The 8,702-nt window shown below is 49.6% G+C and overlaps 2 protein-coding genes across 3 annotated transcripts in view; one reads left to right on the forward strand and one right to left on the reverse strand.

The window, feature by feature from the left end:
• Positions 1–3,104: 3,104 nt before the first annotated feature.
• Positions 3,105–7,262, reverse strand: SNRPC (small nuclear ribonucleoprotein polypeptide C). Of its 2 annotated transcripts, none has more exons than XM_003212968.3 (6): positions 7,036–7,262; positions 6,722–6,764; positions 6,223–6,331; positions 5,083–5,172; positions 4,416–4,520; positions 3,105–3,471 (listed from the first exon to the last, which is right to left on the reverse strand). In XM_003212968.3, the coding sequence occupies exons 1-6, from the start codon at positions 7,245–7,247 to the stop codon at positions 3,347–3,349; spliced, it is 684 nt and encodes a 227-aa protein (XP_003213016.2). In that variant the 5' UTR covers positions 7,248–7,262; the 3' UTR covers positions 3,105–3,346. The 2 variants fall into 2 exon arrangements, with proteins under 2 accessions (XP_003213016.2, XP_019478845.1); XM_019623300.1 differs by having other exon boundaries at positions 5,083–5,175.
• A 1,285-nt stretch (positions 7,263–8,547) lies between these two features.
• Positions 8,548–8,702, forward strand: part of TAF11 (TATA-box binding protein associated factor 11) — a 4,428-nt gene continuing 4,273 nt past the window's right edge. The window contains exon 1 of the mRNA XM_010724384.3: positions 8,548–8,684. Coding sequence (XP_010722686.1) covers positions 8,548–8,684 — 137 coding nt within the window. The remainder of the gene's footprint in view (positions 8,685–8,702) is intronic.

Here is an 8,702-nt window from a genome sequence, read left to right on the forward strand (position 1 = left end):
CCACCTCACCACCACCTCCATTCAGGATATGAGGTCCCCCCTGAGCTCCTCTTCTCCAGACTCAGCAGCTCCCTCATAGCTCCGTGCCCACCTGCAGCACCCCGAGGTCTTCGTTGCAAGGAGGGGCTCAGAACACAGTGCTGAGGACAGGTGGTCACCTCCTGCTCCTGCTGGCTGCTGACACGACCAGGCTGCCATCATGTTCTCAGCCACCCAGGCACACAGCAGGCTCACGTTCAGCCGGCTGTCAGCTGACACCTCCAAACCCTTCTCCTCTGCACAGCTTTCCAGTCACTGCCCCAGTGTAGCTCTGCATGGAGCTGCTCTCATCGAAGTGCAGGATGTGGCACTCGCACCCCTTTGGCCTCAGCCCAGCACTGCAGTCTGTCCAGGTCCCTCTGCAGGGCCTTCCTCCCCCCAGGCACATCAGTGCTTCCTCCCAGCCCGGTGCCATCTGCAGACTTACAGAGGGTGCCTGTGTCCAGATGGAGGCTGGTAATGAGAGGCGTCCCCCAGGGTCTGACCTGGGACCGGTGCTCTTTAACATCTTCACCAGTGAAGATGTTAATGGAATGGAGTGTGCTCTCAGCAAGTTTGCTGATGACACCAAGAGTGGTGCAATTGACAAGGTGGAAGGAAGGGATGCCATTCAGACGGACCTCAACAGACTTGAAAGGTGGGCCTGGGTGAACCTAATGATGTTCAGTACAGCAGTATGCAAGGTTTGGTACTTGGGCCAGAGGAATCCCAGGCTTTTGTACAGACTGAAGGAGCAGCACTTGAGAGCAGCCCTGCAGAGAAGGACCTGGGGGTCCTGGTGGAGGAAAAGCTGAACATGAGCCAGCAGTGTGTGATTACAGCTCGGAAAGCAAATGGGATCCTGGGCTCCATCAGCAGAGGGGTGGCCAGCAGGGACAGGGAGGTGATCGTCCCCCTCTGCTCTGCTCTTGTGAGGCCCCACCTGCAGTGCTGTGTCCAGGCCTGGAGCCCCCAGTACAAGAAAGACAGGGAGCTGTTGGAGAGGGTCCAGAGGAGCCACAAAGATGATCAGGGGGCTGCAGCACCTCCCTGCAAAGACAGGCTGAGGGAGCTGGGCTTGTTCAGCCTGGAGAAAAAAGGCTGCGGGGTGACCTCAGTGCAGCCTTCAGTACCTAAAGGGAGCCTACAGACAGGAGGGGAGTCAGCTCTTGGAAAGGGGAGATAACAGCAGGACAAGGGGAAATGGTTGGAAGTTGAGGGAGAGAAGATTGAGGTTGGATGTCAGGGGGAAGTTCTTTACTATGAGAGTGGTGAGGTGCTGGAACAGCTGCCCAGAGAGGCTGTGGATGCCCCGTCCATCCCTGGAGGTGTTCAAGGCCAGGTTGGATGGGGCCCTGGGCAGCCTGGGCTGGTATGAAATGTGGAGGTTGGTGGCCCTGCATGTGGCAGGGGGTTGGAGCTTCATGACCCTTGAGGTCCCTTCCAACCCGGGCCATTCTGTGATTCTGTGGTGCACTCAATCCCCTCATCCAGATCATCAATAAAGATATTGAACAGAACAGACACCAGTACCTACCCAAGGAACACCACTGCTGACCAGGCACCAGCTGGATTTAACTCCATCCAACACTCTCCAGACCCAGCATCCAGCCAGTTCTGGACCCAGCAAAGACACCCATCTAAGCCTGTGGCACCCAGCAGCACAAGGGGAGCTCCCTATGGGGTCCAGCAGCTCCAGTTCAGCCACATCACCCCATTATCAGCAGCACTGGGAGCAGGGCACAGCCAGCAGCACCCAGGGCTGTCACAGAGCTTCAGGCAGCTCTCAGCTCTGCCTTTATTAGCACACTAATTGCTCACACTGCTGGAGGTGCAGGGAAAAGCCCTGAGCAGCTTCACACCTCATTCTGTATGAGCTATCTCAGGACAGCCAAAACCAGCCTTTAAGAAGCAGTGCTGAGTCCTGAAAGTGTTCAGCATAAAACAATTGCTGGAATTAAAAAAAAAACAAAAAAACATCTTAGTTGGAGCAGTTTCTGTGCTCCTTCATTTATGCTGCATTGCTCCTTGATGGACGACAGCAAGTTACATTTCACATGCTGGGGGATTTCATATTGTGCTACAAGGGAGTGCTTTGCTTCCAAGGCTGTGCTGAACAAAGAAATCCTTCATAAACGATTGTGTTGTTCTTCAAATAAGGCACTGGAGCATTAAACTGATCAGTCAGTCCTTTACCAAGGAAGCCACGTGCTTTGTACTTGGCTGGAATTATTTTAATCTGATAGTACGCAGCCACCCAACGTGCTTTATAGACTTGAAGGCATGAAAAATGCCTTCCTAAAATACCACCTCATATCAGTGATTCAACTCAGAAAAGGAGCCCTTGCAGAACTGCTGACCAAACGCTTCCCTGCAAGATAACTCCCACTCTTTCATGTTAGATACAAATATGCCAAGAATGAGTTGGAAAATTCCACCTATATAAACAGACGACAACCAGTATGCACAGAGCAGGTGGTTATGCAAACAGAATAAATTCTTTTGATTCAGTTGGAACTGTACGCCTGCATTAAGCACATGAAAAACACAAAGCCCTTTCCACAAACAGAAGGGCTTTGGTAATTGTCTTTAACCCCACATTCCTTCTCTGAAGAAGAAAAGTGGGCATTACCACTGCTGACTCCACAGTTCTGATAATTTAAGGACACGTGTCCACACAAACGCCTCAGCAGCAAATTAAAAATACACTTGTGAGTGGCAAAGCAATGACTTACAGTACCTTACTGTAAGAAGTGAGCTGTTAACAGCATCTCTTTGCTTCTCACAAGAAAGAACCAAGATTTTATTAAACTCACCCTGTTTTGTTAGGACTTAACACCGACGAACGTTAGTTTCCCCAGCTAGGGAGATCACTGCAGACCTTTTTGACATCACTTTTTTAAACTAAAACCATGCACGCTTGTTTTGAAACAAGAATTTCTAGTTAAAGACAGCAGGTACTTATACCTCTCTCTAGGGGTATGATGTGGAAGCAGACAAAAGAAACCTTAAAAAGCAAAGTGCAGTACAAGTGGAGAGGGTGCAATGAAGAGTGACGTCCTGCCAGGAAGAAAATCACAGTAGGGTTCAGGTGTTCCATACATAAACCAGCTTCAATGTTTTATTTCAACAGGGAAAACAAACCAAAAACCAGAGCAGTTACAAAAGCATCACTCCAGTGCGCATCTAAGTCAAACAGTCTGCAATCTGAAATAAGAGCAGATCTCATCTACACACTGCTTTCATATAAAACCCTTGGGGTGTAGGACTACGGCATTTTAGCACATGGAAGAGCATAATATGAAAAGAACCAGAGGACTCCAGGTCTTTATCTGTCTGGACGGGTCATCCCTGGCCGGGTTGGCACCATCATGGGTCTCGAGGGTGGCCTCATCATTGGGGGCCCTGGCATCATTGGCATGTGTCCTCCCATTGGGGGCCTCATCCCTGGAGCTGTGAGAGGAAAGAGAAGACATCAGAGGAAAGCCCTCGGGATCAGCAGCTGCAGGGAAAGCGCAGGTTTCCTCCCCAGACCCCAGAGAGCTTTCATTTTTTAAGTGTGTAAATCTGGATCCAGAACATGGGTGGGATGGATTACGGTTCCCTGAAGGATATTAGAAATTAGTAGAGGAAGAGTCACATTTCTGAGTTATGTGTCTGGCTTTGACAATATCACTGAAAAAATTATTTCAGCTACTCCTAAGAGATGCCAGCTCCATCACTGAGTTGGAAAGCTCAGTTGGAATAAAGTGCTGCAAAATCCTCCAATTAAGGCTGTTTGAATAAGGCCTGGTGTACTTCTTACAGGAACAGCATTGCCAAAGGACATCAGGTGCTTTACCAAAAAGCAGTGAGAGAATGCTTTCGGTGCAGCTCCTCCATTTATTGCCCAGCAGCCACTGTGCTGCCCAGTGTCACAGACCACGCACATATTCTGTGCTTCAGAGAAACACTTAAAGGACATTATCTACCAGAAATGCAATAACTGCAAATACACTTCACTGCTTTTGGTGTGCATGTGTGTATTCCCTTAGATTTGCTCCAGTAACTGATTCAGTAAATGTCCTCTGAGAATTCTTCAAATGCCAGTAAGCAGAATAAGACATTTCAGTTCACCTCTTTGAGGTAAATTGCTTCTCTGGAAAGCATTACTTTAGGGCATTTTAAACAATAAACTTCATCTACTGCTGAAGAGCATCTCTTGTGCAAAGATGAGAGCACTGCAATCATAAAACTGCTAAGTAATTAAAGCCTGTGCTGTAGGACTAGAGGTAGAAGAACTGCCATTTACCAAAGCAATAATTTCAGCAGGACTCGTAAGTGCTTTCAATAAGCAGCAAAGGACAGAGTAGAACAGGCTGACAACTGCAATCACAGAGAATTGTTTTCCCACTTACCAGGTCCAACTGGCATCATTCCTGGCGGGGGTGGGCCCATCATTGGCATCATTGGTGGGCCACCCATGTGAGGGGCCGGCATCATGCCAGGCCGTGGGGGACCAGCTGGACACACACAGATCAGTTACATCCTTTATCATCAACGTGCAATTTCAAATAGTTATTAACCTTCACAGGAAACTTTAGTAATTAAGATAACTTTAATTGTTTTACAACTGCCTGCCTTCGTTTTCAGTTTCAGCTTTGACTTCAGGTGCCAGATAGAGAAGCAAGGAATAGCCTAGCTATTATTTCCAACTTGGCATATTTAATGCAAGCAACTGCCACAGCTAGACTCTGCACATAAAAGGATCTCAACAGTTTGCCAGTCACGGTGCAGAACAAGGTTATCAATCTTACATCATTATACAAAAAAAGCCACCGTGCTGGAAGTTTTCATGAGGTTATCTACACAGCAGCTATCAAGTAATGAGGGAGCACACGATTCTCTTGGTGTGCTCAGCATTACTAAGGCAAAACAACCTGAAGATCTTGCAGTGCACTCTCTTACATTTCAATATTCACAAGTCAACGCTTCCTTGCTCGATTCCAAGCTAAGAAGACTTTTCTTGACAAGGAAACACAGAACGCTGCTAAAGAGGTCTGCAGCCCAAAAGTAGAGACTTACGGATGCTGGGAGGTGGTGGGATCATGGCTCCTCCAGGAGGTGGTGCTGAGAAAGGTGTCGGTGGAATTTTCCCTTGCTGAAATGCAGCCGCTACATTGGGGGGAAAAAAAAAAGAAAAAAAAAGAGAAAGAATCCCAGAAGAAAACACAGTTACTAAGCAGAGGAAGCTCCTGCCTCAACGCTCCTTCTCACGGCGAACATTCAGAACATACTTAACGTCGTGTTGCACACTCATTTGTTCTTACTCTGGAACAAATCCCTGGTTTACACTGCTTGTCAAGATGGAAGCACCTGATATTCTTGAAGACAGTTATTACAGTAATTACTCCAGCTGAGACTAGAGAGCTCCGTGATGAATTTCACACACCTAGCTGTAGTAGATAGCAGAGAAAATATGTCACATGATTTGCAGCTGTAACTTTTCACCTAGGATCATTAGATTAATCCATGTTATCTTGAAAAAAGGCAGGTGACAAAAAGCATGGAAAATATCTAGTGTGAAAGGGAAAAGAAGAAATTCAAGAGACTGGAATTGATCAAAAAGAAGGCAAAAGATGTGACAGCTGGAAGCATCTAAAGAAGAAAGGTGTCATAAGGTTAATTTGGCACTTTTATTTATCCCATTCAGACTGAAAAGAATTTGTATTAGGGGGACAGCTTAGAGGAAGAGAACCCCCAGCACTGACAAAGGAAACTTTATTCAAGCCTACAGTAGGAAGGGAGGAAAACAAACAAAAAAAAAAACAAGAACACTTTCACTATCAAAAAACTGCCCCTTGGCCCTAAGGGTGTTAGTTTACAACTCAGCAGCCTGAGATAGAAAGTCTAAATCCCTGACCACAGGCACAGCTACGTGCCATGCCACCTCGTATGACATTATGAGCAGTGCTAAAGGTGGGTGTAAATACAACCACCCCAGCAACACTAAAACTTTAACTGCTGCAGGGCCCATCACACAGGGCTCTGTGTCATGTGAAGATCATGCTGGGATGAGTTCAGATTCTAAGTCACATTCTCATTTGTGTTTCACAGAATAACCAGGGAAGTTATGCTGAATCAGCACAGAAAAAAAGGAAGGAAAGCACTTAAAGACAGAAGCAAAAGCAAAGCACACCAAGATCACAAAAGGATTCGTCTTACTTGTTTTATCAATCAGGCTCTGAGCTTGTTCCTCCATCCATTTCTGATAGTAGTCTTTCACATTCTCTTTGTGCTTTCGGCCACTGCAGTGAGTTTTTCTCACGGAGGGCTGAGAAAGATCACATAAACCTAAAGCTCACAAAACATCACGTAACACCACAATTTCTAGAAACTTTGATACAGCTATCTCCTTTGCAAGCACAGAACAGATTGTTTTTTGTGTACAGGGAGAGGAAAGGTGCTGCACAACACCCTTGTATATAACTACCAGGACTGAGACTCAAGTTTAAGCACGAAGCCATGCTAATGCTGAGCCAGCTGCCTCCTACTAATATAACATCAGAGTTGTTGAGTACTTCTGACACAACCATTCCTCCTCTTTCTTTCTTTTTGCTCTGACAAACAAGCAGAACATTCCAGCATTTCAAACAACTTGTTTTACTCCGTGCAAGTTTCGCTTTGGTGCAGTCAGAAGCGAAGACGAAGGCTCAGTACTCACCGAATCATGAGTGAGGTACGTGTCACAATAGTCACAGTAAAACCTGGCGGGGGAAAAGGACCCGTTAGCGACTCAGGCCAGCACCTCGCGCTGTGGCTGTTACAGCACAGCCTCCACAGCCGCAGCACAGCGGCTCTCAGCGCTCCGCACCGCCGGGACCCACCCTCCATCTTCCCACGCTGCCAGAGAGCGGAACCAACGCGAGCCCGGAACCCTCCCGCCACCGAACCAGGTGGCTTCGAGCCCTAACGGCCCCCAGAAGCCCACAGCCCCTCCCGAGGCCGTCCTGCCTTCCTGCCCGGAGCCGCGCTCACTTGGGCATGGTGCTCCCCGCGCGCCGCCGCCAGGAGGTGACGCAATCAGACGGCGACACTGCAGCTCCTTCCGCCACGTGACCCCGGCAGGCCCACAGGATGCTCGGCGCGCTCTCGACAGTGGCGCGAGAGGGACAAATGAAGCAGCGCGGCTGCCTTCGCGTTTCCTCAGCGCTTGGAGCAGCGGGCTCCCCGGCTCTGCCCGTATCCATATCTGTGCTTGTATCACTAAACCACAGGATCAGGAAATGACCCGAGCTGGGAGGGACCCGCAGGGTCCAACCCCATCTCCGGACAGCACCACCCAAACCCAAACTCGATGGCTGAGAGCAGATTCCCAATGCCCCCTGAGCTCTGGCAACTTGGGGCTGTGCCCACGGCCCTGGGGAGCTGTGCCAGTACCACGGGTGAGGTTCCCAGGCAGTGATGCGGTCCTGGCACTGTGCCTAGAGTAGCTGTGAGTGCCCCATCCCTGGGGTTGCTCAAGACTGGGCTGGATGGAGATCTGGACATCCTGATCTGGTGGGGAGCACTCAGACCATGGCAGGGGAGTTGGGGCTGAATGGTATTTAAACTCCTTTCCATCACAGAGCCATCTGTGATTTAAAGCCCCTTCTTCCACAAAGCCATCACAGAGCCTTCAATCACAGAGCCATTCTACGATCCTGTGGTTAAACCTGGGGCTTTCCAGACACCATGGGGGCAGGCAGGCGCTTGGCACGGCCACATGGACACAGCCCTGCCACAGCAGTTTGTATCAGCATCACAGATCACAAGACGCAGCATGTAACATGGGCAGTGACAGCACGGCCCTGCTGGCTAGGGCTGCAGGGACAGGGGCAGCACTACTTATTAAGTCTTACAGCAAAGAACGAGCACTGCAAGATGATATGCTCTATTTATTTTGCTTGTAATCCCACTGTTTGTTTTTCTGTGCAGTCCTCACACTGACCCCCACTCCCCCGTACAGCCGCTACTCATTTCTACCCACGCACCCAAACACAAGGGTGGCACTGCAGGGCAAAACCGCCCTGCACAGCACTGCAAAGCCCTCAGCTGGGCCTGCGTTTAGGAGAACACCTTTTGTAGCATAGCATGCTTACGCTAAAGCCCAGCATGTCTTAAACAATGTCAGAAATGAAGGTATAACGGCTTGTGCTCGCTGTGTTCTATCAGTGCTGAGGGATGGTCAGGGCCTGTGTTAGAGACATCCCTTAGGTTTCCCACGTGAGACTCTGAGGTCAGGGCTCAGTGCACGGTACTGCCCCTATAAAAATGGAAACTTCAACAAAAAGCGACCTTTTGAGGGGAATTCAGGCAAAAAACAGCACTCTGAGGAAAATTCCAGGCCCAAAAGCGCACTGCCGCCCCGCCGTCCCAGCAGCCCTTGCGCCGCCCCACAGAGCCCGGTGACGTCACACAGCCCGTCCGCACGTGACTGATTTGCATACATAAACACGCGGCTCGCCTCCCGCGCCGCCTCCATATATGGGAACGCGCGGCTGGGGGTTTATGCAAATCGCCTTCCTTTCCATCGCTCTCATTGGCCCGCGCTGCGCCCTCGCGTCACGCCAGGCGTACGCCACGCTCTCATTTGCATCCGCTCCCCGCTCGCCCTTGCGGTTCTCCTTCCGCAACAGAACAGTTCCGTACAGAACGCGGGAAGC

Source organism: Meleagris gallopavo, chromosome 28, assembly GCF_000146605.3.
Source record: "Meleagris gallopavo isolate NT-WF06-2002-E0010 breed Aviagen turkey brand Nicholas breeding stock chromosome 28, Turkey_5.1, whole genome shotgun sequence".
NCBI classification, from domain to species: Eukaryota; Metazoa; Chordata; class Aves; order Galliformes; family Phasianidae; genus Meleagris; species Meleagris gallopavo.

Bases quoted from the DNA above. Each gene is read 5' to 3' on its own strand.
- SNRPC (XM_019623300.1), bottom strand. From the start codon at position 7,247: ATGGATACGGGCAGAGCCGGGGAGCCCGCTGCTCCAAGCGCTGAGGAA. The intron at 6,765-7,035 runs GTGAGCGCGGCT...TTCCCCCGCCAG, and splicing joins GCGGGGAGCACCATGCCCAA to GTTTTACTGTGACTATTGTG. The intron at 5,176-6,222 runs GTAAGACGAATC...TTCCCCCCAATG, and splicing joins GAGCCTGATTGATAAAACAA to TAGCGGCTGCATTTCAGCAA.